The sequence below is a fragment of the Nanorana parkeri genome, unplaced genomic scaffold (assembly GCF_000935625.1).
Source record: "Nanorana parkeri isolate BGI_ZX_2015 unplaced genomic scaffold, ASM93562v1 scaffold240, whole genome shotgun sequence".
In the NCBI taxonomy this organism is placed as follows: Eukaryota; Metazoa; Chordata; class Amphibia; order Anura; family Dicroglossidae; genus Nanorana; species Nanorana parkeri.
The window spans coordinates 380,031-396,777 of record NW_017306508.1 but is presented as its reverse complement, the minus strand read 5'-3'; the positions used below and the strand labels follow the sequence as shown (position 1 = coordinate 396,777).

The window sequence follows — 16,747 nt, the reverse complement described above, 5'->3', positions numbered from 1 at the left end:
GGGCAAAGGGGGTGGAGGTGGAGGCGCTGGTGGCCCTGGTAGAACACCTACAAAAAGGAGAAAAGTGTGAAAAGCCATCCATAAAACCACCAGAACATAGGTTTTCATGATTTTTAAATTCAGCAAATGGAATAAAAAAAATCGTAAAAAGCAAAAACAAAAAACACTGAAGTTAGTAGAGGTTAGAAAAAGGAAAAGCATTAGTAAAAACCAAAATGTAAATCAGATCAAATTTGAAATTAAATGTTACAGGTAACCGACTCATAACGGGCCTGCTCACCCAATGAGGGTGAACACTGGGAGAAAAACAAAATATCAGCAAACCAAATACTCTTCATTAATGTGATACAGCAAAATTCCTTCAGGATATGACAGGTTCTGATAATCTTACTCACATACACTAAACTCAGGAGTTAAATCTTAAAAATGCATTCAAGTATCCCAACTATTAACTGTGAAGGTTCTCATTCATCCAGGCCATGGTATATCTCTAAAAATATATATCAATGCAACTGGACTTGCTGTATTTTTCTTGAAGACGTTTCACTGGTCATCCGACCTAGGTTTTCTCAATTAAGAATGACTTGTACTAAAATTCTCTGGCAATACTATTCCCAGAGAATTTTCCGGAAAATTATTTATTCCCAAAAAATTTTTGTACAAGTCATTCTTAATTGAGAAAGCTGGTCGGATGACCAGTGAAACGTCTTCAAGAAAAATACAGCAAGTCCAGTTGCCTTGATTCATTTTTTACAGCCATGACTTAAAAGTGACATTAAACCCTCAGATTTTTTAACATAAACCAATACTGTAATGTGTGCCTTACGGTAGTCCATGGTCGTTTCCCTTCTCTTTGCTGCTCTTCCTTTTAAATCTGTATCTGTTCTCATGCTGTACAGAACTTCTGTTTTGCAGCAGACTGCCTTGTGTCTGAAATGGATACATGGTGTCTGTGTGCAGGTTCACAACCTGAGCCAGCACTACAGGAAGAGGCCCTCAGCTGCAAAAGGGAAGTTCTCCCCCAGCATGAGAAGAGAGAAGGATTTAAAAAGGAAGAGCAGCAAAGAGAAGGTAAACAACCATGGATTACAGTAAGGCGCACATTACAGTATTGGTTTATGTTAAAAAATCTGAGGGTTTAATGTCACTTTGATGCACAAATAAGATAGTTTTGTTGACAGTTACTCAGCTGTAAATCCTGAAATCATCTCTGAGTTGGTGCTGACACTGTCCTTCCTTCTGGAGGGGGGCTACTTTTGTTCCCCATGGTCCGTGTGTGTTGTAAACTAGTAACTGCTCCAAGCTCGCTTCTGTGATGGACTACAGTCTCAATACAAATTAGTAAACTAAACATGATTGTAGTCCATCGCAGGAATGAGCTTGGAGCGGTGACTACTTCACAACACACACACAGGGACCATGGGAACAAAAGTAGCCCCCATTCAGAAAGGCGGACAGTGTCAGCACCAATTCAGAGATGATTTGAGGATCTACAGCCGAGTGATACACAAATTAGATATTTTTTACAGATTAACTAAAATGTAAGTCATGGCAGCTGGACTTTCTGTATTTTTCTTGAAGACGTTGAACTGGACATCCGACCAGCTTTCCCAATTCAGAAATCTGAAATGAGAAAGCTGGTCGGATGTCCAGTGAAACATCTTCAAGAAAAATACAGCAATTCCAGCTGCCATGACTTATTTTTTACAGATATACCATGACCTGGATGAATGAGAACCTTCAAACATTTTTTTTTTAATCAAAAATGTATTGATTTTTGATATAACACACTTACGGAGGCAGCGGTAGCACATGGTTACAGCATAAATCACAGAAATCGAGGAGTCACACATCAGCACTAGGGTAGACAAAGCTCAACTTCCAAACCCAGTGATAGGAATCGCTAGTGGAGTAGACTCGCTGACCTAATAGATCAAGTCCATGGTAGGGTCCCCATGGATACAGACTTGCGCTGTGGACATTTTTGTTAATCGTTAAGGTACCTTAATTAATTTAGTTAATTTTTGAAGATGGAACTCCTGAGTATAGCATCACTTTAAGCTATTTGAACATACATGAGATATTCGCATGATTCATGCGAAGAGCATTTGGTAAAAGTTTGGTGTCCAATGAGTTTTGGTACATAGGAGTCTGACCACCTCGTGTCTATATTTAGCCTAAAGTGTATCTAAACTCCGGCAGTGTGTTTTTATGTTGAGTGCCAAAAGGTAATTAGAACACAGAATTTTTAATTTGATCCTAAATAAAAATGGTATTAGACTATTGGATTGCCTTTGCTTATGCTCCATCGAATTTGGAGATGAATTGTTGATTGCTATTAACAGTTGGTCTGGTCAAGTGGACATCACATTAAACCTGTGAGCTGTAACCAAAGATTCTCAGCATTTGGGGAGTTTTGCTTACCGATAGCTGGTGGATGGTCACTTCACCAGCGATTGCACACAACGAGTTTAAAAGAAATTTGAATAAAGAGACATCACGCTTGTGGAATTTTATTTTCACTTTATATGCACTTCACACATGATTGCCTCGGCACTTATTTGCCTTTTTCATTTATGTGATTACATTTTACAGATGGAAGCAACGTTTTTTGTGACTGGTATCTTAATTTGGACTGCAAAGACCTCCCCCTTCATTATAATTGGGAGGATGGGGTGTTTAGTTCACACAAAAATAGCCTGGAAAGTTATTTTGAGGCCTAAAGAGTATGGTGAGCAATGTTGTTTAAGCTGGTGTCAAAAGATCATGTATGTTATATCATTCAAGAATTGATGCACCAAATTATCTAAATCTTACATAATTACATGAGTACATGATTATTCAGGACCAACAAAAAGGTCAACCACTCCTCTATGGCCAATGGATAATTTTTTTGACTTCTGTATGTCCGTTTTAGACGCCCATATGCACCACTATTCTATACTTCCCAAGTGGCACTGCACTCTTGACCCATCATAACTCAAGCATGGGTATCATGCGGTTTTTTCAATCATTACCAAAAGGCACATCTGCATGATGTGCCCCCTCTGTTTGCATCGGGTGGGCACATTCAGCAAATAAGACCCTAAAAGTTCCCAAATGCATTTTGGGGCTCAGCATTTTTTTTTTAATTATGTCCTAAAGTGGAAGACCAAAAAATATGGCAAACAAAAAGTGCAAAAAAAATTGTCAATTGGGTCACCACCTTAAAACAAAGGTTGCACATCACGACTGTAAATCACATTAAAGGAAATAAAAAACTCAATATAAAATAACAAAAATGGCAAAATGTTCCTGCCTGTACTGAAGGACTACATGTCCAGGTTATGGTCAGACCAACCCTTTCTTCACATAAGCTTAAGGATGGCAGGTTAGTCAGTTAATGGCAGTGACAGTAAGCCTTACCCGGATGGGCCGCAGGGTCAGTCGGTTGAGAGGAGGTGGTCAAGTCTGGCTGAGAAGCACAGGTGTCTCCCAGCACAGAGAGTAAAGAGTTCTCGACAGAGGCGGGGGAAGCTGCAGAGGGAGAAGGGAGAACACTTGGCTGGCATGCTGAGACAACAGAAGCGCTCGGAGAACAAGTGACAGCTTGAGATGAGGACAGTGAGAATGGAGAAAATGATGGAAGTGGTGGTGGTGGTGGAGGGGCAGGAGTACAGGACGCATCATAGGAAGTGGCATCCGCGTGCCCATTCGATGTGGAGGACAGGAGTGCCAACTGCGCTGCAGACACTAGATGTACAGCCCTAGGGCCCGTGGCCTTGCCAGGCGGACTGCTGATCATGACTGGCGGAGAAGGAGGAAGTGGAGCAAAGTTAGAAGCAGACCACGTTATGGGCTTCACAGGGGGAGGAGGTGGGGGTGGTGGAGGAGGTGCTTGGTTTACAGGAGACGGCGGCCGTGAAATTTTATTTATAGGCCGAGGGATGGTGGCATAATGTGGAAGGACGGGGTGGAAGGCAGAGCCCAGCGATGTGGCAAATCGTGAGGCAGAGTGGCGCAGGGGAGGGGTAGGTGGCGTAGAGCTGATAGACTGAGAAGTGACAATGACATAGTCAGCAATGGAGTCTGTGCATATAGATGACACTGGGACAGACATGGCTTTAGCGTAAGAGATGGGAGATGCAGAGTGAGACTGAGAGCTGGAGTAATCAAGATGCGTGGTGGTATATGAGTTGTCGTAAGAAGAGTCTGGTGTGGATTTGGTGCACAAAGCAGCAACAGACAAGACAAATAAAGAAGAAGAAAAAGAGAAAAAAAAAGGAGCTAATGAAGCAACCAAACCAGCATTCAAAAGGAAAAAGATTAAATGAGAACTACGGTTAGTATAAGATTAGATAAAGAAGTTATTGCTTGAAAGAGTTTACCACCAACCCGCCACAATTCAACAGTACAAATGGAGAACAACTAATATCTACATGATTATCTATATACGTGCCACTGTAAATGGGACCATTCAAATCTCCTGATTGCATATTGGTTCTGATTTGGTACCCTGACTCAGAGCGCTGCTAATACAGTTGTGTTCCTAAAACTTTATATATTCCTGGCAGAATGTGTAAAATGGTATCTATTGTTACTGCACCAACACCACAAACCTGTCCAAATATAATACACCCAGCAGCACTTGGGGAAACTTCAAAACTTCGGGAACAAAATAATTTGAAGTGATGAGACCAAAATTGAACTTTATGGCCACAATCATAAACGCTATGTTTACTGGTCAACAAGGCCCATGAGGAAGAGCTCACCATCTCTACCATGAAGCATGGAGGTGGATCTTTGCGGTTATGTATACAGAGGGCCAAGCTGGACCTTCAGTGGTTGAAGCAGAGAGAAAAAAAAAAGATTTTGAAGCAGCCATCACAAACTTCTGGCCTTAACATCATTGAGCCATTCTGGGGAGAGCTCAAACATGCAGTTCAAGCTACTAAATCAAATTTACAGGACCTGAAGGCTTTTTGTCAAGAAGTATGGGCAGCTTTTCCATATGAGCCAATAAGGTGCCTAATTTCACAATACTCACAAAAGTCCGTTGTTGGGGGTAATGCACTATAATAAAGTGCAACAATTGCCAAACATTTTTTTTAACGTTTTGCATAGAGTGGGGAAGGTTAGTTTTTTTCTTTTTTTGGCTGTTGGAGATCTCCCCACACTTCCTGTTCTGGGGTCAACCTTTCCATGCTGGAAGTGAGGGAAAAATCAAAAACCTGGCGGGTTCTAATGTGTCGCATCTATATTAATAAAAATATTAAAAAATCTGGGCATAAATGCACTAAATATGCAAACTAATGCAGCCACATCATATATTAAAAAAACAAAAAACAAACCACAGGTAAGCTGCAATACATTACTTTTTTGGTGTTGGGTTTAGATCTACGTTAAATGACTCCCAACAAGATCAGCATTAATGTCACTGGACATAATGCTACACTATAGGTCTTGGCATTTGTGAGCACTTAATGGTTGCAGTGATTTGCTTCCTGGGGTTTTGATTTTGGCCCTCTGGTGTGAGAGTCTTCAGCTTACTCTTGGGCTACCCCGATTTATTTCAAATTCACCTATTCCAATTTAAGCCTTCAGTCTTTATACAATGAAGGAGAGCTATCAACTATGATACATAATCCACCGCAGAGTTCCATATTCACTGATATCACATCATAACCTCTCTCCACTTACAACCTGTTACAGAATGGGACAATCCAGTACATAGATAGTGGGGGAGGCTGCATTTTGGCGATTAGGCCACTGTGCCATTGCCCTGAAGGATGCCATAAGGGCAAACCTAGGAAGAGCACACATTTCACCACCAAAGCCCTTGAGTGATAGGAAAGCGCTAGACAACAGAACTTTCCAGTCAACTAAAACATGAAATGTCATGTCCCAGCCCCCTTTAAATCTACACTTGACATTCCTGCATTCACTGATCTCCACCTCTAACAAGTAATGAGCGAATCTGATGCTCGGGATGTTATGAGTGGATGTAATGGGTGTACTGCATATCTCTGGTGTATGTCTAGATGGATGCTTATAGTCTCTTACCAGCATTGGACACCCTCCTCTCACGTTCCCACTGCAGCTGCTCCTTCTCAAGCTGTTCCTGCAGCTCTCTCTCTTGTCTCTCTTGCCTCTCTTGCATCTCTTGCTCCAGCATTTCTTGCTCCTGCAGCTCTCTCTCGAGCTGCTCTTGGCGCTCTCTCTCCTGTCTCTCGTGCTCTCTTTCCCGTTCCAGTTGCTCTTGTTCTAAGCGCTCACGCTCAAGGTGTTCGCGCTCCAGCCGTTCCCTGTCGAGCCGCTCTCGCTCCAACCTTTCCCTCTCCAGTCTCTCGCGCTCCAGACGCTCTCGATCCATACGTTCACGTTCCTGACGTTCACGTTCCAGCTCCTTCTGCCGCTGCTGCTCCTGCAGCTGCCTGTAAAAAAAAAAAAAAAAAGACAAGGAGTAGAAGCCTTATGGGGAGAAAAGTCTCTATGGTTACCAGTTAAATGCTCAGCTCAACCTCCATTAATATTTTATCAGAAAACGAATCAGTTATTTTTGTTGCAGTGAACAGGGAGGTTGTTACATAGTTACACGGTTGGTTGGTATTAAAAGGGTTAACATTTACAGGACAAAACGGATTGGAAAAAAAGGCGCATATTTCCGTAAGATTACACTCTGTATAAAAAGGTGGATGGAAAGTTAGGGGCTTGTTCACATCAAGTGCGAAGCAGATGCAGAACAGTTACAGAACGCATAAAAAAAAAATGCATCCAATGTATTCCAATGGTATTTTGGGCTCTAGTTCACACTACAGCGTTCAGTTCGTTCAAAAACTGCAGCATGCCCTATTTTTCCTGCTCTGGAACGCACCAAAATGCATGCAATTGAGCTGGGACGCACCGAAAGCCCATTTTAGGATATATCTATAGATATATACATGCTGTGCTGTATATGTATAGGCCAAAGCCTTGGCTGGCGCTTGTGCAGAAAGTTTCTTGGGCAAACTCACCGGCCCAAGTGGCTCCTTCGACTAATGGAGGGGGGAGGAGTCCGGTGACGTCCCGGGCATCGACGTCACCGGACTCCTCCCCCCTTCCCTTCGTTAGCCGGCACTGGAGCCACTTGGGGGAGGGGGGGAGGAGTCCGGTGACTATGTCCGTGACGTCACCAGATCGCCAACGGGATTCCCGGAAGCCGGCGTAGAGGTGAGTGTTTATTAGCGATCAAAATCATTTTAATCGATCAAAAAGTTTAACGATTAATCGAGAAATTAATGATAGATCTATATATAGATCTATATAAAATACAATTATTTTTTTTAAACCACACGGCCCAGAACGCGGCAAAAACACGTCAAAACGCACTGCACATGCATAAACTCATGCAGATCTGGCCCAGATTTGGTGTGAACAAGCCCTCAAAGCTTCCTCACCCTCTCTAGATCATGTCCCACATATTTTTACCTGTCATGAGAATTAGATTTAATTACTTCCGGTGCAATTTCCAAACTTGTAAAATTCTTGCTGGGGCAGCTGTGGGGAGGTGAGCTAAGGATATAGGCATGCTCCCCCAAAACGACATCTCTTAAACACACACAAATGTATGAATGTGGAGAGAGTGAAAGAGGGAAGCGGGGATACTAATACACTAATGACCATCACCTTGAACATTTAGTCACATGGTCATCCTGGAGCACAGATTTCTCATGCCAAGGAAGCCATTTTGTGTCTGGGAGCATAAGGTGTACCTGTGGCCAAGGCTATGGACATTAAAGTATTTACATAATTTGAACAAGCAGTAAATTAGCTTTAAAACAAGCCCTCAGTGACCTCTGTAGCTGCAGACACTGAGAAATCCATCTTCAAAGTTAACAGTACTCTGCTCTCTCCCACCTTCCTGTCCACTGCTGTGTTTACATTAGAGAATGGAAGGCTAGCAAGCTGCCAAGTTTCTGCTGGGAGGGGAAAGCAGGATGAGATGAGCCACTGAAAAGTGCTTCTGAGGTAAGAAAGATAAATTCCTCCACAGTGCCTGAAGCTAAAGGGGTTAGTTTTAAAGCTTATTTACAATTTGCTAAAAAACATAAAACTTAGAGGTGGCTTCACTCGACAAGGGGATGGCCATTCAGGTGTTGGCTCTTTTTACATTAATAAAAGTCTGACAGGTTCTGGTTAAAAAAATACTATTGACTACTCTTGGATGCAATCAAAGAAAACTGGTCACAAAGCTGGGAAATGCAAACTGACCTTATGACCAAAAAAAATGCATGTCCAAACATGTCCTGCCTCTCGAATGGTCAGGTATGCCACCAATCAATTTTAAGGTCCCAAATAGAAATGTGATAGTTTTGAATTCCTATGTTTAAAGTCCCATGTTTGGGATGGATTCACTTTAAAACATAAAAGTCATACGTTTTAAAATGTACTCAAAGCAAAGGTCTCCAGTAGAGATGAGGCTGGCTTGGTACAAAACCGGTTCACCTGAGCCCGGTCTAAACTGACTACCACTCCACCCTCTGGTCCCATTCAGTGGTGGCAGTTGCTGTGGGGGGCATTCCCTGCTCCTTTGTGTATATAGCTGTAGGGCAGGCAGTGCGTCTCTCCAAAACTCATTAGGCCGGGAGGAGGCGGTGGCAGTCACAATTGTGAACGGGCCTGGGCAAACCAAGGTGAACTGGGTCTGCCCCAGTGTCATCCTTATTCAACAGTGTAAAGTACTATGAGGTCATCTGTACCAATATTGCTTTATATTCAAGACACAAACCCCCTTCTTACCACATCATAAATTCCAAAATGACAACTGACTCATAAAAATACCATACAGAAACCAGATACCTCAAGGACAGGGATATCCTCACTACCACTCAGAGGGACAAAAACATTTTCTTATTTAGTTTAGCGACATGGAGTATAACAATACAAAATTATGAAGCTTCTACAGCACACCACTACAACTCCAGCTTTTATCAACAATGCTAGCTCTATTCCAGGACTTGCTCACATGTAATGCAGCAATCCCATTTATCCCTATGGAAGGTGCACTTTATAGACACCAAACCAAAGATTCAGGAAGGAAGACTAACACACACCACAAACTCTTGAATTGGCTGATTCCAGTGAAATTCACCCACTAGGAATGACAAACACCAACGCAAGTAATTTCCAGAAACTAGACAAAATCTACCACTCGCGAGTCTGACTGACCAACAGAATTTGGTCAATCGTGAAGGTGAAACTAGGCAAAAGGTCGACATGTACAATACAGTTTATACAGTCCAATGCGATTGAGTTTGGTAAAAAAACAATCAGGGAAATGTCCAACACATCTCCATACATTTGATGGAACCCATCAATCTTCAACTACTTAGCGATTTAGAGAAAGAAAAAATGGAAAACAACATCCCCTTGCATTATCAAATTGCCATGAGTATGACCAGTTTAAAAGGTAATTCGAGAGATCTTGCACCACATTCCATAAGGGCTCCCCTATCGCTTGCCAAACAAACCTGGTACCCGGGAACGCACTTTTCCACCAAAGAGGCTCAGGAAAGTTGCTAGATGGTATTAGCTATAATGGTTGGCCAAGCCTTTTAAAGTCCTATGGGGGGGGGGGAGATATTTCAACACCTCAAGGATCCCAAGTCTGACTAACCAAGTTCAGAGCAGTATGGTAATCTAAGAAAATGCAGACTGTATATGTATTGACATAAAAGAACATATCCGAACATTACATGACAGGTCCTCGCAGTTTTTATGTAGGAGGCGGCTCAGGTTAAACTGTACCAAAGAAATACTGAGAAGTGGAGGTGCCCATAGCAAGCAGTCAGGTTTTACACGTCAAACTTTGGGTGCTTTGGACAACTTCCATGGTCCAGTTTCCATAATGCTCTAGAACCTTTTAGATCCATTATAAGACACTAGTTGTAGGCAGCAATGTGGGTCTTCTAAGGTCAACCCTGATCTGTGCTCAAGGCTCCTAAATATATCACATCCATTAAGGCAGCCATAAACGGAATGCTGTGGATCATGGAAGGTTCGACCACCGCATGGTCATTCAATGGAAAAATCGTAGTATAAACATAGCCCATCATTGTGTTTATATCCTGTGAAGACACCTGATGTGAGTTAATAGACTGGGGGGGGAAAAAAACCTCTATTCCACAACATCGATTTTACTCCTGAAAAGGTCCAAAGGAATGGGCTGAAGAAAGCAACAGTTATTTTAGTATTCTGCTCATCTAGATGTACTTACAACAAAAGCCGATCCACTTTTGGTCCATTTCCCGGCTGGAGTACAATGTAACACCCGTAAGGCTTCATTCTCAGGAGACTCCCGGGAAACCTTGTCTTGTGGTGCTCGCTTTCTCTTTATAAGCAGTGTTAGCCTTCGCAGTGACTTCCTAACTATTAATAGCATGTGCAAGCCTTACTGACACAGTGAGACCCCTTCCGAGTCTGAGTCATCCTCATGTCATTCTTAGTATGTGCTCCTGTTCTCAGCCAGTTGTACTGTCGCTTACACAGCGCACACCGATTGGCTAATGGTGGGATGAAGTCATCTGGACAAAGTTACCGACAGAATATAATAGGACAGCACAATGTATAGTCGCAGCTGTAAACACATTCCATTCATTTCCCAACACAAGATGTCATACAGATGGAGATTTAAATGAAAGAAGTTGCAGGCAATTGTGATAATGGAAAAATCTGAAGGCAGTTGTTACTGGCAAATGTATTAAAGTGGAACAATGGGCAAAATGAAAAACATTTCACATATGCCCAATAAGACTGCTGTACGGCCTTGCAATGGTCACCTTTTATTTTTATGGTTTGAACCAACATTTTGTTTCTCCAAAAGAAAAATTTGAGAGATTTAAAAACCAAAAAACCAAAATAAAAAAAAAGAAATGTCAGGCCGAAACCGAAAATGTTTATTAAACTTTATCAATTTTTTTTACAAACTTTAATTTTTTTATATTTTTATTCATTAAATAATTTTATATTTTACTTTACTTTTAGGAGCTTTGGGGAAATATTACCCGATTATCTGATATTACCCTTTTAAAATAGAAAGAGAGATTCAGGCCAGAGTCCTGAATATCTTTTTCTGCAGCCTGTGTTATAAATGATCAGGAATCCTCTATACTGAGTGTTCATTCGTAACATGAGGACATAGTATGATTACTAGAACTACAATCATGAATGATCAGGAGGTGATGTAGATCACTTCCCATTCATTCATAATTGAGGATATAGTAACCATACTATGCCCTCAATTATTTACAAACACTCAGCGATCACTGAGTGTTTGTACCGCTCTCCACCCTGACAGCTGTCACAGGAGGCTGAGCGAGCGGTGAGGGAGGAGAGCTCAGTCTCCTGTGACAGCACTTGGCTGTCTTTGCCCCCACACCGCTGTCCCGATCTGTGACAGGAGGCTGAGCGGTGCAAGGAGGAGAGATGCCGGCCGCTCACATTGCTCTCTAACAGAGCTCGGCCACCTGTGACAGTTTCTCTCCTCCCCGCTGGGACAAAGAGCAGTGCCCAGCGGGGAGGAGAGACAGAACGGATGCACCACTGTATTGGCCAGAAAATGGCACTTTCAGGCATTATGCCAAAAGTGCCATTTTCTGACCAATATGTTTCGGCGGCCGATATAACGGTGCCTGATCATTCTGAGCCTGATGACGGGGGCCCAACATGGCCCCGAAAGTACTTGTGATTTTGAATGATCGTTGTCATTAAAATATATTGAATCTACTTTTGGAGTGCTGGTGACATCTTTTGGAATTACGATATAACGGTGCATCCCTAAAAATTTATGTTGCTGAAACTGTTTGAGAGTCCAACTCAATTGCATTTAAAACCATCTGTCCATCTAAAAACTACCGGGTCCACAGGGAAAATGGAAACAGTTGTTGCCCACATTGACATGCCAGATTCCGATTGGGTGTATTCTTGTGGATATCACCTACTAGATTTTAAAATCCCCTCACATTTATTTTATATTATGGAGAATGTAGGAGGAGGAGCTGGAACTCACAAAGTGGGCCAAAAGTCTCAGGTGGATAGGAACAGAGCGGGGAATCGTGGCACCAGATCCCACTGTTGGGGTATCCAATAGGAAGCTGAATGCAGAAAACCATCTCTTCTCCACCTGTATCTAAAATTATCCGATTTTGGTAGCCTGACCAGTTCAAGAGACATACCAGTTAGGCACACCCTGCATATGCAACGCTTTTATCATCTCCAGTGCCTCTAAAATATTTTAGCAGCTGGGATGGTGTGGAGATATTAGGCTTAATGCTCAAAAAGGGACTTATTTCACACTGCCATTCTTCTAAACATATTCTGGTTATTATCAGGGCAACAAGAATACTTTAAAGAAGGTAAGTGTTTTCCCCCATAGTTCTCTTTAGGGTCACAGGAGGACCTATACTAACCTCCTCCTGTGACCCAAAGCTCAGTATATCGCAGGCTATTGCACGCAATGTACTGCCAGTGCCGCAGTCGGGACGGATCCCGACAATACTCCATCCAGCTGCGTGAGTGACAGCTGGCTCTGCCTATCTAGAGGCAGAGCAAGCTGTGTCCACCCCCTCTCCCCTGTATGTTCCTCCATTCAGCACTGGAGGATCGTAGAGGGGAATCCCTGCGGTGAGCGGTGACCGACAGTCACCGCTCACTGCAGGGAGACGATTGGGAAGTGAGCTGATCAGTGCATGTTTCTGCTCAGTGCATGTTTCTGCTTACTTCCCGATTAATAGAGATGACCTGTGACAGTCTCATTGTCACAGGTCGGCTCTAACTATGAGGGCGAGTGAAAAACACTCACCTCATAGTTCTCCTTTAACCCACCATCATTAGGCCCCATGAAAATACAGACAGGCTGTGCTTTGCTCATATGTACAGATAACTTGTTGATGATTGATCTTCTCAGAAATACATGGTGCTAAATCAGGAGGCAGAGCAAAAAGATGGAGATCTTGTCCATGGTCTCCATCTCTACTTGGTGTAGGTCGCTATGGCCAACGGATCCTACGTTTTTGCACCAGTCCTGTGGTATAGCAAACTAAGTGACTACAATGCCCCGAATCCACAAATTAGAATCTTCCGTTCACTAAAGTGACTTCAATAATTGGAAATCTACTGGGATTCTACAGCTTACGTCAAGTTCAACTTCACTCTTGATGCAGCAGGCGTCGCACTATGTTTGTTGTGTAAACACATTTGTCCTCCTCCGTCCTTATTGCTTAATATGAGATGATTACATCATCAAGAACATAAAATCCAGTTTGGAAAAAAGCTCCACACGGATTAAGCGTTGCGCTGTGAGGAAGGCCCACGAAAAGCCTGAAGGCTGCCAGGCCATTGCCACAGCGGTGCTATAAATATCCGTGACTGAATGTGCTCTATAAATACACAGTCACCTACACAACGATCTGCTTCAAAAACACACATGTGAAGCTTCAAAGACATTCTTCACAGAGGCTGAGCTCTGACAGAAGGGCTGAGAGAGGAATGGATGAGAAACAGCAAGAAGCTCCAGAAATCATCCAGACAAGATGGCGAAGGAGGCTAAGCATGGTAGGTCAATGAACTACAAATACCAGCGTGGTCTGCTACACATAACTCACCTTTGGTTTGGAATCTAAGAAGATGTGTGGGATGCAATATGGAATCCAACAGCAAGTTTTTGAGGATTCCCAGATTGCAAAAAAATTGTATAAAACAAAGATTCTAGAGAAAAACTTTTCTACTATCCGCAAAGAGAACCACTCTACTAACCGTCGGGGTTCCAGGGTATCTACAGCACTGTTATCTGGTTGGGTCTGATTCCCATATGTGTCACGTGCTGCTCAGCAAGCAGGTGTCGAAAATTCCTGGCTACCCACACAGATAACACTGAACTTTGCTTTAAGGAGCAGTGAAAAGCAGGGGGCAGGAGTCTAATCACCAGTATTATGCTTTGATCGTTTCTGTGATCCATCTTGCCTGCACTACGTACATTGAGTTACATAGGTCATACATACGACCAGTCTCAACGTCTCCCAACCCCCCCCCCCCCCCCCACCGGCTGGTCCAGCACACACCAGAGTCTGTTGCGACTATGTGCCTGCTGCATACCCAGCACTCCTCGGAGCTATGGCTCAGACTCAATCAGGCTGCTCTCAGCCATCTGATCAGCTTAGACTGGTTATTGGCAATACCTGGCCCCAGGACTAGAGAGGTTATTCCACCCAGAACCCTTAGAAATCTCCAGTACCAGATCCCAGCTACAATCCAGAAAACCCAGAAGAAACTGAAAAGCCAGATTCTTACCCTGGAAAATTCTGGACATTCTCACATTCTGGACCCTCTGGCTGAGTCCTGGGTGCCAAAGTTGCCAAACCATACCGTAGGATTGCCTGGCAATGCTACACCAGTCATGCACTCTAACTGACCAGTATTATAACTTTGGAATAGTTGGAAGCCATGGCTTAAGTCCCCTACCTTCTCTGCATCTCCAGCTCTTCCTGCGAGGGGCCATTCTGCACTTGCTGTGGTATATGAGAGTTCTGACGAGACAACGTAGGACCTAGAAGAGAGATCACAGCCATGTTATAAATAGGCAACATCCAAAATTGGTTCAAAAACAGTCACAGCTTGCAAAAATTAATCCTAAGTACTCGCAGCAACGTGTCCTTTATGTGAGGCATGGTAAGGAATGAAAGCGTATCTAAACTCAAAAATGTAATATATTGCAGCTTACCAGTCCCTATACGTGATGGCTGCTTTATGGGGGTAACCTAAGGCAGTCTACATGCAAAGGTCTTCCAGCCTGACATTCACCCATCAAGGCATTTTAATATTTACACAAGTCTACCCAAGACCCAGTTCACTCCTGGCATCAGGGCTGAGGGCTCTGGAGAGAAGTACCGAGGCAGGCTGCTGTGAGGTTTTCAGGAGCACCCTGCCGGCACCACCCACGATCTGCCTGCATTACATAGAGGAGCACAGAAACCTAGTGATTACACAACTAAATTAAGGTATGTCATGAAAGCAGAAATGTTCTATTTAGAAAGGTAATTAGCATTACATAGCAGATGTTTGTCAAGTGCACAGGCATCAGAATGCAAATGATCGCCATCTCTGAGCCGGCATCTCAATACATGATGTAGATGCTGACACTGGATAATGCCTGAACAAAGATGGTGCCATTGTTCTGGGGAGAGAAGCATTGTGGACGCAAATACATGTTCTGTGAAAGATAATCAATACCTTGTAATGTTCCACCAACACATTAGTTGAATGTGAAAAATGCATATCTGGTGCTAGGTGCACTTTAAACAAGACATTCCGGAAACGCACTAAAATGGTCACTGCTATACCCGCCACATAAACCTGTTCTGCTTCCAATTCACAGCCAAGTGAACCTATTCCAGGCTTGGCGGTGTTTCTCAGTAATGGCCAAGATCAGTGAAAAAAGCCCAATCAAACCTCACGGGGTTAGAAAGCATGAAAGAAACTATTAAAAGGAAGTTCCGCCAGATTCACCTAAACCACAATCAGCTTTGTGTCGGCAATGTATCCTGCAAACGTCTTCAAAATATTCAACACTTTGTGTGCACCAAAACCTAGTTATTGCCATGTAAACAGAAACAGTGACATCATCACTGTGGTCTACGTAGCCTGTGCAGAGAGCTGAGCTGTGGGAGGGACCCAGCAGACCCCACCCACTACAGGAAACTACAGGAGGGGGGCAGAGACAAGACCAGTCACCCTGCACAAGCAGACAGCGCAACAGTGAGGAATCTTTATTCCCGGAGGGGGTGGCAACAAGACCAGTCACCTTGCACAAGGGGAGAGAGCAACATTGAGCGGTCTTTATTACAGGAGGGGGCGGAGACTAGACCAGTCACCCTGCACAAGCAGACAGCGCAACAGTGAGGAATCTTTATTCCCGGAGGGGGTGGCAACAAGACCAGTCACCTTGCACAAGGGGAGAGAGCAACATTGAGCGGTCTTTATTACAGGAGGGGGCGGAGACTAGACCAGTCACCCTGCACAAGGAGAGAACACAACAGTGAGTGGTCTTTATTATAGGAAGCTGCTGCACAATAGAGAGGTTTCACATTGGATCACTGCACAGATCTAGAATAAATACACAAAGCTCACCAAAGATTGAAGAACACAAATGACTTGTATTTATACAAGTTTTTCCTGGCCCAGAATTCAGCATTAAGGGTGTAATGGCCTTTAAGTGGCTCTTGACCGTTACAGAAGCTCCTTTCAACTATATTGGACCTGTTCTTGTTCCCCCCCAAAAAATAAGTCGCTTCATTATGTTATTTTTTGCATCACATAAAGAAAGAGAGACAGCCAAAAAAAAAGTAAAATGAAAAAATGTAAGTAACACACAAATAGTAACAGGAAGCTCCTGCAAAGAGGTAAAGTTTCACACTGGATTACTGACTGATCTCTATGAAATACACAAACTTCTCCAAGATTCAGGTAAGAATGCACATGGCTCTTGTATGGAGACAACATTTGCTCATCCCGGAGTTCAGCTTTAAAGATTCAGGTCATCCAAAGCCAATATTTCAGCGTTTGGTGGATGGTGGCGAGCTAAATCACCTGACAGTCTATTCTTTGCTCCCTGAGTTGGGAATTCTAACCAGAAGATCTCACTGTTGAGGTATTCAATACATAAGAAGCTAGGAGCCAACTCAGCCCTGAATTCTTCACCTGAAAGCTAAAAAAAAAGAAAAAAAAAAAAAAAAAA

The 16,747-nt window shown here is 43.1% G+C and overlaps 1 protein-coding gene across 1 annotated transcript in view; it reads right to left on the bottom strand.

Annotated features, from left to right (window-relative positions):
• The window catches only part of ENAH (enabled homolog (Drosophila)), an 85,178-nt gene that overhangs the window by 9,679 nt on the left and 58,752 nt on the right, over positions 1-16,747 (bottom strand). Inside the window, 4 exon segments of the mRNA XM_018556518.1 lie at positions 2-46; positions 3,621-4,191; positions 6,043-6,413; positions 14,476-14,560. Coding sequence (XP_018412020.1) covers positions 2-46; positions 3,621-4,191; positions 6,043-6,413; positions 14,476-14,560 — 1,072 coding nt within the window.